Source organism: Artemia sp. Qi Xiang Cuo, chromosome 6, assembly GCF_049724085.1.
Source record: "Artemia sp. Qi Xiang Cuo chromosome 6, ASM4972408v1, whole genome shotgun sequence".
Taxonomy (NCBI): Eukaryota; Metazoa; Arthropoda; class Branchiopoda; order Anostraca; family Artemiidae; genus Artemia; species Artemia sp. Qi Xiang Cuo.
Window position 1 is genome coordinate 44,858,523 of NC_142799.1, and position 16,320 is coordinate 44,874,842.

The 16,320-nt window shown below is 40.0% G+C and overlaps 2 protein-coding genes across 2 annotated transcripts in view; both read right to left on the reverse strand.

Annotated features, from left to right (window-relative positions):
- LOC148951266 (uncharacterized) overlaps positions 1-8,784 on the reverse strand; it is a 108,069-nt gene extending 99,285 nt beyond the window's left edge. Inside the window, exon 1 of the mRNA XM_089091049.1 lies at positions 8,606-8,784. Within this exon, the coding sequence (XP_088947175.1) occupies positions 8,606-8,740 (135 nt within the window). The 5' untranslated portion in view covers positions 8,741-8,784. The remainder of the gene's footprint in view (positions 1-8,605) is intronic.
- A 6,569-nt stretch (positions 8,785-15,353) lies between these two features.
- On the reverse strand, positions 15,354-15,788 carry LOC148951267 (uncharacterized). Its single transcript, XM_089091050.1, has one exon. It carries the CDS (start codon positions 15,786-15,788, stop codon positions 15,354-15,356), a length of 435 nt encoding a protein of 144 aa, XP_088947176.1.
- Positions 15,789-16,320: the final 532 nt, after the last annotated feature.

The window sequence follows — 16,320 nt, forward strand, 5'->3', positions numbered from 1 at the left end:
TTCCGCAAGAAGTCCTCCTTTTTCCTTTGCAGCTTCATACTCAGTGTGAAATCAACGGTCAGACGCTGGATACCTTTCGTTCATCTAACCTGGGTGACATCTTAGGTAGACGGACCTGAAGTGTAATAATCAAAGACAAGGGAAGCATTTGAATACTTCTGTGTCACGAATGAAACGTAACTGTTGCAAATCTATTCGAAAGTGTTTCCTGTTTTACATGGAATATGCTGGAGCAGTCATCCACTATCGATCACGTATTTTTCTGGCTCTTTTTATAGGACGTTCACAGGTTCTCCCTTTGCTAATTTCCAAATAGCATTCACTTCATCTGGCTGTCGCGGTGGGCTTAAGAGATAAGAGATATTTATTTCGAGAAATTACTATCACAAGCCCTGAAGGGCCGAATTCGAATTTCGAAGTCCATAAAAAAAACAAGCAAGAAAATCATAACAAAAGCACAATGACTTAAAGATTGTCAAGCAATGCAAAAAAAAATAAAAAATAAATAAATAATCAAATATCGGAATGCTGTATGGTTCCTTTGTCACTTATATTAAAAACTGCAAAATGGCAACTAATTAATAAGATAAAAACTGATAAAACTGAAAAAAGTAAATAATATACACATTAACAAATGTTCAAAAAACAACATAAAAAGGGGATAGGGAACAAAAAAAAGAGTATAAAGAAAACCGAGCTGTTTATTTTATTATATAAGAGAAAAGACAAAATTTATGTACAAATTAACCACTATTTATTAAATCAGTAAAAAAAGGGATAAAATATGTCTTATACCTCAAGGTAGTACAAAGAATGAGAGATAAGGTGGGGATAGGCTGTGACACAGTTCATGGAGGATGATTTCTATCAGGTACATGGTATTCAGGGAAAAGGTTAGCATTACGGGGATTCAAAAGTGCCAACTTACCAAAACGTAGGCACAAATTATCTCTTCTTCTCTTGAGGGTCTCTAGGCTTGAAATATTTAACAAATGCAAATACGGTATCTTGCCCTCTTTAAAAATAATTCTTAGAGCTCTCTTTTGGACATTTTCAATTTTTTGTGTTGCTTCATTAGAGAGGGCTTGAAGAATTAGAAAGGACAGTAGGATAGCTTGAGAGTTTGAATCTGAGAGTTTTTTCCATATCTCCTCTGGCTCTAGTTGCCGCTGCTGGAAGACATTGTAACAGAAGACTTTCGTCAATTTGTTTGTCTTCACCGTCAGCTTCAGAAATGTTGCCTTGATAGGCCATCGTAATAGTTTTGCTTTCACGTTTGAAGATGTAGTGATTGGCATCGGCGTTGGTCATTGACTTCAAAATTTCTTTTCCTATCGCCTTTGCTGCATCCATATTGACATCCCTTGTTGCTCTCATACCATTTGATATATTACACAATTGAGTACAGTTGTCGTATGGACAGGATTGCGCAAAAAAACTACTAAAGTCTTTGCGTCCTTTCTATCTATTTCTATCCGAACTGGTCTTGCGAAATCGTGCTGGTCAGATGACACGTACTCAAGGCCGTTGAGGATTGCATATGCTCAATAATTTCAGCTCACACTGGCATTGAGATTGTCCAGATCAACCTTTGCGTCTCACTCATTCCATTTCCTCTCGTGAATTCCCGGCTTGTTTTCAGTGACTTACCAGGAGTTGCTCAATAACTAAGTCGGGAGAGAGCCCAGACCAAAATCTATTGCTTCTTCGAATGACAAACATCCCATCTTCAATGTTTTATACAGTATCTGATTACTTTCTTTCAGCTCTTCAATTTTCTGAAGAAATCTTCTCACCTGCTTCGTATACAGGTTGTGGCCTGCAGCTGCAACGTAAGGGAGCATTTCAGAGAGAGCTTGCAGATACTGCGCCCAGTTTCTGGTCCGTTCTGTCCTGATGGCTTTCTTAAGCACTCCGAACATTTCTGAATACTGAAGCCATATTTGTGCAGTCCTGTTGTTCTGTGGCGTATATTGAGCTCCATCATTTACGTTTGGAATCGACGCACTACGTCTGCGTTGGATGCATCTTCGAGTGTTACTTCCTCATTCAGTAAAGCAATACATATTGCCAAAGCTTCTGCAAAGTCTTGATAACTCGTACGTATGTCATCTCTGCAGTCGAAACCATACAATTTGCAAATGAAAGTAATCTACAACGTTGAATCTATATGCTCGTGCGCTCTCTTGGCTTTTGAAACAGCTTTACCGCTAAGGATATGCTTAATAGTGTTAACGTCATACAGGCATTCGGCACTTCTTTTATTCCTGTTTCCGTCATCAAGTACCCGATTGCTCCAAGAAAGATTATGCAGCAATGGAGACCACCGATTATCTGAACTGCTGCCTTAAGAGGAAAATCAACAGACTCAGTAGTGATGATGTTCAACCCTTTCATGTACAAAGGTTGGTAGAAAGTCACAACTGGTACCATTACGTGTTGGCCTGCTTTATCGGGGATAAAACGTGAGGTCATGTATCAAACAGTTCGTGGTAACGAACTGTAAGTAAGGAGCGACCCGGCTCAATAGTAACCGAAACTCTGAAAAACGGAGTTTTTATTCCAATAGATACATCAGAAGATTCAGATTTTTACGCTGATTTCAAAAATATAAGTTTCATCAAGTTTAGTCTTACCCATCGAAACTTACGTGCCTGAGAAAATTTGCCTTATTTTCAAAAAAGGGGATAACAACCCCTAAAATTCATAGAACCCTTATGAAAATCACACCATCTGATTCAGCGTATCAGAGAACCCTACAGTAGAGGTTTCAAGCTCCTATATGCAAAAATGTGGAATTTTGTATTTTTTGCCAGAAGAAAGATCACGGATGTGTGTTTACTTGTTTTTTTTTTGTTTCGTTTCCCCAGGGTTGATTGCATTGACTCAGTGGTCCTAGAATATCGCGGGAGGGCTCAATCGAACGGAAATTAAAAGTTCTAGTGTCCTTCTTAAGTAACCGAAAAGTGGAAGGCAACTAGTCCCCCTCCCACGCTAATTTTTTTCCGAAAGTCACCCAATCAAAATTTTGAGGTGGCCATTTTGTTCAGTATGGTCGAAAAATATAATAACTTTGTCTTTGAGGATGATTAATCTCCCACAGTCCCCATGGGAAGGGCTGCAAGTTATGAATTTTGCCGAATGTTTACATACAGTATTAGTTATTGGGAAGTATATAGACGTTTTCAGGGGGATTTCTTCTGGTAGTGGGTGGTAGGTGGGTCGGGGGTTGTATGGGGGAATATTTCCAAGGAGGAAGTTTTCATGGGGGAAGGGACATTGCTGTGAAGTGGGCACCAGATTTCCAGGCATTATTAAAAAAAACTAGATCAGAAATTAAATTTAAAAAAAACAAGTTTTTTCAACCGAAAGTAAAGAGCAACATCAAAACTTAAGACGAACAGAAACTATTACGTATATGATTGGGTTCGCCTCCTAGTCAATATATATGTCTTTACGCTAAAGTTTGTTTTAGTACTTTCACAAGAGCTATTTATTCTAATTAACGGCCTTTGTGATTAAGGGGTCATTCTTAAAGGATTTGAACAAAATTGAACTTTAGCGTAAACAGCGAGGTATTGACTAGGGGATGAACTCACTAATATACATAATAAAAATAAACGAATGTAGAATTTCGTTGCGTAAGTAACGTCGTAAGTTACTTATATTTATTACTAATAAAAACGTTCGTGAATAAAATTAAACAACTTTCGAGAAAGCCATATAACCAAAACAAAGTAAAAGTAATGTGCAAATTTAGTTTTAATTATTCATTTACGGTTAGCCAAAATCAAAACCTGCATTAATTCAAAAACGTTAAGAAGTTAAATAAAAAAAAAGTTTTTTTAACTGAAAGCAAGTAGCGACATTAAAATTTAAAAAGAAAAGAAATTATTACGTAAATTAAATGGGCTGTCACCTCATCAATGCCTCGCTCTTTACGCTAAAGTTTGACTCTTTCTCACAGCTCTATTTTTTAAAAAATAAAAAAACTTTAGCGTAAAGAGCGAGGCACTGAGGACGGGACAGCCCCTTTCATATACGGAATAATTTCTGTTCGTCTCAAGTTTTATTGTCGCTCCTTAATTTCATTTAAAAAAAACCTTTTTTTTCTATTTAATACACAAGAAAGATCGGAGGGATTATAGTCGATTATTGGCAGAAAAAAAAATCGACGAAGTGCCTCTGTGTGACCAATAGTGAATTGCATGCATAAACCCACTCCTTCCGACCCGTTTCATGTTATGCATCCAGATTGCATGCCATAGCAGGCCAATGCCATTGATCTTGTCGTCGAAGCTGATGGTCGAGATGGGTTCGTACGCAAGACTGTTCTCCTGCTTAAAAAAACAAAGGCACTTTTCCAACCTGCTGGAGTACTTCAAGATCTACAACTTCTCTTGGGATTATGATAGGAAATTCGGGTAGTCTTGCTGTAGCAGTGGGTAGCATGCCCATCCCATGAAAAGTATATTTTACGCTGATAGTGAAAATGTCGTGGTCAACATTGTTACCAATGAACTAGATGAAAGTTCCAGAATTCATCCCTGGAAACTCTGTACCATGAACTACTACGGTAAAACGTTCAAATGGAAGCACTTCAGAGTAAGAAGTAGAAAAAACCAGCCTATTCAGCTGGTCGATGAGAAAACGTAAACCAGATTGGTGGTGTAGCTGGACTCCAAGGTACACCTGTAAAGGAGCGAGCTAAGATCGGTAACGGCTTGCAGTATTGCAAGCTTGCAATCTAGTGCAAGCGTTCCTTATTTCTTTGCGGACTTAACCAACCAATAAGTTCGTGTTTTATACCGCGATTAGCAGAGAAAGAAGGAGACTCAGAGATTGTGGTAAGAAATTCACAACTTTTTCCTTTTCTTCTATAATGCTCAGACTCGGGTAGTCAGAGTCTGTACACTGTACTATCATGGACTTCAGCTGGTCTTTTTCACTCGGCTGTGGAGCTCTGTGAAAATCTCGAAGGATCTTATGTGCTGTTTGTCGGAAAGTCACAGGGCAAATCTGTCTCCCTATGTCAGTTGTAATAATGCAATCGCCGTAGGTTTCATTAAATTGTCGTTTTATATGCTTTGTGGTGTACGGCGAATGGTCTGTTCCAAAAAAAGCCTCATCTTTTCTATATCTTCCACTGTAAACTATTTATTTTCGAGTTTTTCGAAATAGTTAACAGAATTAAGGAATTCATCTCGATTTGTACTCTCCTGTGGTCTTCCAGTAGCTTTCAACAGATTAGTTGCACTAGGGTACCACTTTGGGATCTCTCTTAGAGTTTTGAAGTAAGAATAGCATGTCTTATGATGCACTGCATCAGCTGTTTGCAAAGCTGAGCTTATAGAATTCAGCCTGACGTAGACAGCCTTAGCCCAATCGTCATTTTTCCTAGAACCACAGCACTGAAGAATCGATTTTTTCACTTCAATTGTGGTCACTTTTTGGCACTCGTCCTTTTTGGCTTATTTCGTCTTAGATGAAAAGACTAGCTTCATGTTGCAAAACGAATAGTTTGGCTTCACATCATATGCGTCTTGACCATATCTAGTGGATCTGTTTAGAGAAACTTCAATATCACCGGAATTATCGTTCTTTCTTTTTATGAGACAAGCTATGGAGGTCGAACGGCAGTAGTCTTTTCTGCACTGGCTGTGTACTATTTCACCGTCTTCAACTGATATCTGTTCACCCCATTGTATACTGACTCCGTTGATCCAAAGAGCTCCTTTGCTTGTGATTCTGACTCTTTCACCACCAGTACGGATGCTACGGCTACAGATCTTACAACGTCCATCTTCTTCCTCCGTGAATAGGATGTCATATGAAAACTGAGAACAAAAATTTATTAGGCAGGAAAGAGCATCTTTTTGCACGAGCCACATTGTAGTCACACTTGTGGCTAAACCCAAACCTAAGCCATGTTTCGGACACGAAAACAACCCACGAAGCGAATCTGTCCATTTTATTTGTGAGTTCGATACCTCTAATTAGCCTCAAGCCAGGAGGCGCAGTTAAGAATTTTTACCAATTAAGCGGCACTCAGACATAACAAAAGTACCTTAAGTTGCAGGTAAGGTTTACCGCTCGTTAACACGTAAAAATAGAATTTAGGAACTATACAGCCAACGTCTCAAATATGACACGTCGCACTTTCCAAGTAACACAAATTATTTCCTTCTATTTCTGCTCTGCCTCACAACATAAAACATTTGAAAACAGACTGAGCTATAATGAAAGCTCCAAATTTTCACTAAAGTTTGAATTCACTTTACGACCTTAACGACCGCTTTAAATCAGTACGGGAATGTATTTTGAACCTTATAACCTGTCGTAAAGTGGACTTAAAGTACTTTGCAAACTACGTGTGAGCGCCGCTTTAGAGAGAACCTTGAAGGGATGAGCTAGTCCCTAGATGTAGGTTTAGCCACAAGTGTGAATATAGTATGGCTTGGGCGTTACTCCATTAGCCATCTCATAGTAAAATGCAAATCATCGTCTTAATGACAAAGAATCTTAGTATCATCTACCAAAAGCATTGTATTTTTTCACCTCATGCCGCTAGATGTCGCTGCAAAATTATTTAAAGGAAAAACCCCTTTCTGACTTTGTCTGCGTGTTTTGAAATCTCTTTCCACAAGCCTTCCCTCTTCTTGCTTTGAACCTTCACGTTCTTCCAGAAGTTCTCATTAATAATTGTAAATACAAAACTGTCTTACCTTTATGATCAGTAAAATGTGCCCAATGCTTCTGTTAAAGCTTTCACTAGGTGGCAGCAAGTGTATGCACTTAGATTTATGGCGTATTCACACATAGCGGAAATCAGAGCGGATCGTGAAAACCGAGCCGATTTTCCTACCGGTTTTCAGAATCTACTCGGATTTCCACTATGTGTAAATGCAACATTAGTGCATCTCCAGCAAACAGGAAAAGAGAAGCACCAGTGAATAGGATATTAAACTCTCGACAAAACGGTGTTAGAGGGTTTTAAAACCGAGTTGATAGACCTTTACCTCCTCTCAAAATTCTCTAGAGCCGTATGACCATCTTTTCTCTTTAGAGGATATCTGGATTTCCCTCTCTTTTTCCCTTGTAACTGGAAAACGAGGGGAAAGGCTAATGACAGGGCAATCAAAGTAATATATTCATTCTTCTTGCACTGGGAAACCCCAGAAAACCATCCTTGCAGACTGTTGTACAGGATCTTTATTTTCCCCTTCTTTTCTCCCTGTAAGTGGGGAAACAGGGGAACGACTTATTACACAGAAATAAAAAAAAGCATATTCGATCTTCTTGGACCCAAGAGCATCAGGAATGCCATTCTCGCCATCAAAAACTGTCGCTTGTAGTATTTCGAGTTTTCCTTCTGGATTTTTCCCTCCCTCCCCCCCCTTGTTCACTCTGTTCCGCCAAGGGGAATCATGGGGACTTTTGGTTTGTCGTACATAATTTTGTTCTACAAAATGGTGTAAAAATCATTTATATTGCGATTTTGTCCCATATCGTCAATTTTTTCTGTAGATTTTCAGTGCTTTCAGGCAAAATTGGGTAAAATGACCATCACCCGGATGTTTTGCAACTGAGGAAGCTAACCTGCCTTATATACTAGAAAATGATCACGCATTCGTTTAGCTGTTTGAAGAATATTTTTAACATCATCGAAAATAAAAATATCATCATGATTATTCATATTAATCATAGATTAGTAAGATGTATATCATGTAATCATTTTCACATAGCTCTAAGAAGTGAAAAGTCAAAGTCTTATTCCAATTATAAAATTGTTGCTAAATTGATAATCTGATAAACAATTTAAAACCTGGAAACTGGATGTCGCAAAGATCTTCTGGTAGATCAGAAAAGAAAAAAATGTTCATTATCCTATGTCAAAGTAATTTTTGAATTTTAAAATTTATTTTTTCTTCGTCCACTTGTCTATGCAACGTCGAATAGCCAGCATTCACATCAATTTATGTGTTTTGAATTTAATAAAGTTTGACATAACGATAGTTCTTTTTCTTTTAAAAAACCCTAAAATCCCATAAATGGCTTTTCCCACAATCAAATAGATTTTAACGTAGTATATCGTAACAGTTTCAAATCGCAGAATATCTAATTTAAACATTTGATAATTTATTAATATACATCCACTTCTTAAAAGTTTATACTAAGTCTAAATATAAAAAATTACCAAAATTTCATAAGAGTTCTGAAAATTTGCTTATGTAGTCGTTCCTTTTTTTGTTTTTTTTTTCTCAGACTATTGCCACAACGAAATTTCTCAAAGGTATCCCCATAGTTTCAATTTCACCAAAATAGGTTTATTCATATGTTTCACTAGGATTTGAATTGGGTCTTTATTTTTTGTCGTTTTTTCTAAACTGATCATCACAGAATTTAACAAAAATAAAGCTGAAGTAGCCTAACGTCAAAGAATGCTGCATGAGTGAAATTCAGAGAATGCAATACTCATTTTGTGCTTTTCAAAATGTACTCATTTTTTTCTATCTTAGAGCAAAAAAATTAAGAAAAAAGTTATATCGCAGTGATAATAAAAAAAACATATTTGTTATCTACCGAATAGGTCTAATACCCATACCTGTAACCTTCTTCCTTTTTTCGTTGAAGAATTAACATGCAGGCAGCCAGTGTTGACGGATACCAACGAAGAATCGCCTGAAGTGAATCCTGATTTGGCTAAGCTACAATCTGAATCACTCACAGGACCACCCATTATTGCTTGAAGATCCCACAAATATAATGAATGACCAGTTCCAATTTGGTTCTACCAATATACTGAAATATTAAAAGCCAATTAAAAAAAAAAATTATAAAAAGGTCAACTTAAGTGGTTAGGGGGGTTTCATGACAAGAGCTTACATTAAATATGAAGCTGTATAATTTTTAGCTTTTTTGCGGTTCATGCAGTATGGTTTTGCAAGTATCTGTTTGCCTAATGTCTAAAAATAACACCAAAGTTTCTGCACCCTTAGGTTAATTCCATCGTCAACCTTCTCTTTAAACGACCAAAAAGCGATGTCAGATACCACGTATTTATCAAATTCAATGCGTCTGGTTGAAAGAAAACACTTAAAAAGTGTTAAAGCAGCTTATAATACTTAAAATACTGCTTCAGGTTTACGGTTTTACTCCCAGATATTTCAAAACTGCACTATTACGAGAAAAATCATCGATATAATACAGCAGCTGTTTTCGAGCATATGTGCTGAATAATATAGCAGCATTCTGATAAAGTACAATATGGAAGCTACAGTATAGAAGTGCGCGGAATTCAGAAACCAATCCGGTTCCTGAAATTAAATGCTTAAAATTGAATATCATGCTTACGGTTATAATATATTAACAGCAGTAAGCAATTGCAATACCAGGGGGTAATGGGGACTACCTTCACGTGGTGCTCTTGAGAGTTGTAGCTCATGTCATTACTTACCACAAACAGGGGCCTACTATTGTTAAAGTCAATCAAGGCTCAATCACCGGTCGCCATGGCCAGTGTCTGACCATGAGTCAGGAGATTTTGTGGAATATGCAGCAAAGCTTAGAAGGACTGATAGTAATTATAGCAACACAATTCTAAAAAGCTGCCGAGAAAAGGGGCATTGTGGACAAAACTTGTTAGGCTCTTGCCCACGACCACCACAAAGTATAGGGACCCAAGCATATTCTACCAAGCGAAACAGGAGTCAGCCGTATCATTTGGCGAATATTACTATACATTACTGATGACCACTGACTGGCAAATTAGAGGAGAGGCTGAGGTGAAATATGTGACCTCCTTGCATTCGAAGCCTTTCATCCACAGCCCTTTGAGGAAGAAGCTTCAATGACTGAAAAGCAGCCAGTAATTCCTGCAACAGCTATGAACGGACGGGGGAAAACCCCCAGACAGCAGGACGGATTAAACTTCACCCACGGTACAGAAAAACTCCCTTGAAGAGCAATACATGGTGGGAAGAAAAATATCTTGCCAGCAATACTTCTGAGGATCGAATGCTGTATACTGTCGCCGACCAGTGAGTTGTGGGTTAACCTTCCTTCTCCATTACTGGGACAGGCGATGTCTGACCAAGCCGGTTTCAAGATTGTGGGTGAGGCTCTACAAAGGAGTGGGGAAACTGTCTATAGACACCTGAATACCACCAAGGAAGGCTCATCTAGAAAGGGGGAAAAGATGCGCAAGCCGTATCTCAAAATACCACACCTGAGGGGGCACGAATTGTTCAATGTACTAAACTTTAGGACAGTAAGATTATTCCCTGTGATCGTACTGGTACTGCTGGAACTGGTGACGTAAAAAAGGGCAAGGAAAAGAAAAAGCCTAGTTCTCTAGATGATAAAACATGGTTTGTAGAGGCTGGAGAGCTCACCCTAATCAGGGCAATAAGCAGTCGCGGAAAAATTTTGAAAGAAGAAGACTTGCTTTGTATTATAGACGCACTACACAATAAAATTTTGAGCGAGACTGATTCTTGTCCCGAAATTTTCTCAACGAGAGTAGAGGGGGATTCAATCAGGGTCAAGTGTAGCTCAAAACCAAGAAATAAACGCTAAACAAAAATTTAAGGAAAACAAATTGCTCCCTGAAGTGCTAGTCAAAATAAACTTGATAAAATACCGTCTGATCGATGTTAACCCAACGAAGACCTAGATAGGAAGACAGACAGACTTATACAGAAAGCATAAGAAATACATTCAATCAAGCAACCCTGACAGCTGGACTTCGGCATTAACTCAAATAAGAAAAATGACATGAAGGCTACTGAGAATTGGTATCCGAACGAATAACCCAGTAAACAGGATAACATATTTGGAAGTTCCAAAAATCCTTAATGAAGAATGAGGAGAGCACAGAGGAACTCGCGTAGGAACTTCTGTGACAAAATAGTCGAAAGAATATAGTATCGAGCTATTAAAGGTTACAAAGGAAACCCAGGTCCACTTCGAAAGAATCACGAAGGAAGAAGAAACCCTCGCAATGAGTCCGGAAAAAACTTTTGAACCATATAACTGAAGTTCATGTAGATGACCCTGTAGTTACTAGTCCTAAGCCAGCCTACTTATGACATTACCTCCAGAAAGGTGAACAGGCTGGTTTCTCAGGTTTTAAGAGTTGGCTGAATCACACTAACATCATTTCAACTGGAAGTGACGGAGTAGTTAAATCATTGGCACCTCAAGAGCAGTCCTGAGAGTAAAAATCTGATATTCAAAAGCCTTACGGGTTTCCGGATGTTCTACAGAAACAGCTGTATACCAAATGGTATGGCGCATAGAGGAAGCACTGGGAATCATGGAACATACGTTTGGAATATTTCAAGGCACAGAGAGGGCATTTGGACATTGACATAGAAGGGGCATATAATATTTTAGGGCTGCATTATAACCAACTGTCAACTTTTGTTCAGCTAATTAACTAATTCTAATGCTTCTTTTACCAAACGTTTTTACCGTCATTTTACCTAACGCTTTGAATTTAACACTTCAATTTGTAATTTATGTGTTATTAGGAAAAACAACGAAGAATATATTTGTGTGGTCGAAAGACTACATAACGTCAACATTATGTCGAAATTTTACAAATCTGGCGACCACCGTGTCACAAGAAAATTAAATAAAGTGGCATAATGCCTTGTCGTTAGTTGTCGTGTCGAAACAGATGTTAATTCTAACGCGGCTATGCGGTGTTGCCAAGGGGCACTGGAATCGTAATATAGTCACAGGCAAGCGGCGTCATCAAAGACCGCCTGTCATAGATTTCAGAGTTTACTTGAACAGTTTTAAAACAGTTCTTATTAGTAATGAAATGTAAATAAAGAAGAAAGGTGTCTATGGTACCAGATATTCAGGAAAAGTGGGACGTCAGTGGGTCTTTTTGGGGTGAAGTGGCACTCAAACCTTAAAAACTGAAATTTTAGGGTGAATTACCCAATTTTATGTCTGAAGTCTTTCCAAGCAACGCAGAGAGGGGATTCAAGCTGCACAAGTGGTGGGAGGCACTTGTGCCGAATCCTAACCCATTATGGGGTACCACCTCCATGTTCAAGATGCGGTAATTAGGTGCGTGGCAGGTGGCACCGTTCCCCATCTAATGATGCATGGCAATGGATTTTTGGGCTTTGTTGGGCTAACCACCCGGCAAAGCTTCTTTTACCTGGTTATGATTAGCAACAAAAAGCCTCGGACCAAACTGCCATTTCGACGACGACCTGTAGCACGTCCACCGACCATCCAAACGCACCTGTTTACGGTAGCCCACTGCAATGTACGGGGTCTCAGATTTAAGTTTGACCAGTTCCTACATTTAGTGAACTCGGTCAAGCCATCTATCATGTGCATCACTGAGACCAATCTAAACCAAGAAGTTCAGAGCAGTGAGGTTGCCATGCAGGGATACACGCTCCTCAGGCGGGATCGAGAGCGTACTGACGGCGCTAAATACGGAGGAGGGGGTGTCGCTGTTTATCTACAGATCCATATACCTTATTCATGCCTGAACATACCAGATTCAGCAGGCGAAGAAGCTTTGTGGTCAGGGTGACCCTCCCAAATAAATCCATGATTGTCGGTACCGTGTATAACCCTCCAACTTACCAGATTACCAGCTAGCTTGAAACCTCCCTTGAATATATTCGGGGCAAGTACGCTAAGTCTGCCATTATCCTTCATGGAGACTTCAACGTCCATCATAGCGTGTGGCTTCGCAGCAAAAATACTGATAGGGAAGGGTCGGACTTGTATGATCTATCTCTCTCTTACGGACTGGAACAACTTGTCGATTTCGACATGTATCACGGCCCAAACGGATCATCTCGTCTTGACCTATTCCTTACAGATCACCCTGACTCCTTTAAGATAAACGCTCATGCTTTCACCAGTGACCACGTTGCCGTCGTTGCACGTAGAAACCTACGTATTCCGCCTCCAGTAAAGCATGAACGAACAATCTGGCTATACAAAAGAGGTGATTGGGACGGTTTGAGAAACACTCTTTTTTCTCAGCAGTGGAGAGCCTTCCTCCTGGAAGGCCCAGAGAAAGCTGCAGATAAGTACCACCAGGCCATAGTTGACTCTGTCGAAAAGCATATTCCTTCAAAGCGGATCCAGGTGTCCAGTAAGGACAAACCTTGGTTCAGCGCCCAGTGTAAGAAGACAATCCGAGCAAAGCAAAAGGCACACAAGCAATGGCTACTTTGGAATAGCGAAAAGGACAAAATTGCATCCTTAAATGCACGCAAAGATGCAGTTCGAGCGATTCGGCAGTACCGGGTTCAGTATAAGGACAAATTCGCCACCAATCTTCAACTTGCTTCGGCAAAGAGTTGGTGGAGAAGTGTCAAGGAGGCTTTACCGTCGTCCAAGGGGACCGCAATTCCTTCTCTCCAGAGTAACGGGACAGTGGTACAAGATCCACAGGCAAAGGCTGAAGCTCATGCTAAGGCTTTTGCCGAATTCTGGAATCTAGACGATGACGGTAAAGAAGTGCCAAAATTCTCCGACCGAACCGACACTGTCCTGGAACGCGTGAATTTTTCTGCTCCTAAGATCCTTCGCATTCTGCAACATCTGGATGTGACCAAAGTCACGGGTCCTGACAACATACGAAATGTTGTCCTCAAGTCCTGCAGTGCCGAACTAGCTGGACCCTTGTCATTGCTTTTCCGGCTGTGCTTTTGCTCCGGAACCTTCCCACGAACATGGAAGTCCGCCATGTTATACTCTAAAGCCAGAAGGCGATCCAACGAGCGTGGGCTCCTACAGGCCTATTAGCCTTCTCTCCTGTGTTGGCAAAGTCTACGAGAGCGTCTCCAATAAAACACTTCCTCAGTACCTGGAATCAAATGACCTTCTAGGCGATCGCCAACATGGATTCCGCCGGAAACTTTCAAATTTAGACTGCCTAGTGGTCCAGTATAAGGAGTGGATAGAACTACTGGCAATGGGATACGACATCAGGCTACTATCCTTTGACATTGCGAAAGCTTTTGACAGAGTATGGCACCGTGGTCTGTTAAAGAAACTCTATGTGTATGGTATTCGTGGATGTATGTTAAAAGTGATTGAGAGCTTTCTTTCCGATCGTTTACTGGGGGTTGTTATTGGCGGGTTTATTTACGAATATTACCCAGTTAAAGCAGGGGTACCCTTGGGCAGGATCTGGGGACCTATACCTTTCCCTGTCTAGACAATAAGCATGGACAACATCTGCACAAACCCTATGCACCGCTTTGCTAATAAATTGATAACGCATTAGGCCCTTTTTAAGCGCGAAGACCCAACACAAGCCTTCTTATTTCTATGAATAGATCCTTTGAAAATTTAAAAGTGGTCTGATGCCTTGATGATCAACTTCAATGCATCAAAAACAAAGGAGCTTCTAATTACCCGATCAAAGGTGCCACGTGAACACCCCGGTTTCATATTCAAAAATGAAGCTAAAAAGAGAGTCGATGAGCTTCGTCTACTGGGGTTTCATTTCTCCACCGATCTCTCTTGGAACAACCACCTTGATCGGGTGAGAACCTCCTGCGCAAGAAAGCTGGGAGTTACTCTTCGCTGCAAAAACCTTCTTCCATCAAGCTCGATCATCCCACTCTACAAGTCTTGCATCAGACACATAGCTGAATATGGATGCCCGCTATATGCTGGTGCTCCGAAAACGCTGTTGGCACCACTTCAGAAGATCCAGAATAGGGCAATTAGGGCGGGCTGCGCCTCTACACAAGAGTCGATCCAGTCTCTAAATGAAAAGTTTTATGTAGCGTCGATGGCAGTTTTCTACAAGTACATATATTCGCCTCCCTCAGACGAGCTCTCTCGAATTGTGCCCGTCTTTGTCCAGCCGACGAGGCAGACACGAAGGCACACGACTCGGTCCAGTTATCTAGGGAAGGATACGCCGAAAACTAATTACTTAAGAACAGCTTCATCCGGCCTTGCACTTCTATCTGGAACGATCATCCTAGGGATATTATCCCTGCAAATCCCTCTGTTGACACCTTCAAAAGAAGGTTCAATAGACATTTAAAACCTCGAGGCCATTGAAAGAGGTAAATGAATAGCGGTATATCAGATACTTTGAAGTACCTGGCGCCGTAAATGTTGGAATAAAAAAAAAGAAAAAAAAAGCTCTAGTATTTCTCATTTGGAGTAAAATATCTGAACTAAGCAAAAAATATGGATGCTAATGGGATAATGGGCCCCCTATTATTGCCGAAACATTTTCACTGTAAAATAAAAATTACATTTCGATAATGCCATTGACTGGCTGAATAGACTACCTGGGATAAGTATGGCTGGACTTACTTGACTTGACTTAATGCTCTTGGTCAGCAGGGTCGCCAGCGTAGAAGGAACTGGTTGAGAGCGCTGTCAGTCTTCTCCAAGCTGCCCTGTCCATGGGCTAAGGATGGGGTCTCGTTAGGGTCAATGTTGCGGTTGAAGAAACGTTGATTTATAACATCAGCCCATCTGGTGCAGGGTCTCACTCGAGGGCAATTCCAGACAATCGAGGGATTGAAGTCTGAAGTGATCCTTGCAGGGGTAGTTGGGGGGAGGCGGGGTAAGTGGCCGTACCATCCTAGAGAACGAGCTTCTACTTGGGAAAAGAGGTTGGCTAACTTGAAGATCTTCAGAATATCTGTATTGCGGATCTTGTCATACCATTTGAAGCCATCAACTCGAGGCAGGTGTCTAGTTTGGATGCCATCGATCTTTCTTAGCTGTTTCTGGGCTATCGGCCATGTCTCAGAAGAGTACAGCATGATGCTTGAGACTGTGGCGTTGTAAATTTGGGCTTTTGCAAAGCGACTGACACTGTATGGTATTTTTTGTGTAAATCTATTTATATTAATAAAATATTCATTTATTGTTTTTTCATTATTGTTTTGTTGTTGTTTTTTTGTTGTTTTTTTTTGCAGTCACCCGGTGGCTTTTTTGTTTTGTTAATAAATATTATAGCATATGCTTACCAGCACTCTGACGAAGAATGGATGGAGGGGAGCAATCTTCCGCATCATTATTTTCCCTACGAATACCCTTAAATTACAAACACCACTTCCTGACAAATCATTGTAGCCTTTCAAGCCCATCTTAAAAGATGTTGAGGGGTCATATTTTTCCAGTTGATTTTATTTTCAAAACGCTGTTTGCAAAATTTGAACTTCACCACAAAAGCCAGGGGCATTTGGGATGTAAGCTACCCTCATATTAATATTAAACCGAATATAATATTAAAAAGACAAGAAAGTGACAAACTTGTAGTGCTTAGTGAGGGTATTTATGAAACAGGTGTAT

What these genes read in the sequence shown, in the direction of transcription:
- LOC148951267 (XM_089091050.1), bottom strand. Translation starts at nt 15,788, where the DNA reads ATGCTGTACTCTTCTGAGACATGGCCGATAGCCCAGAAACAGCTAAGA.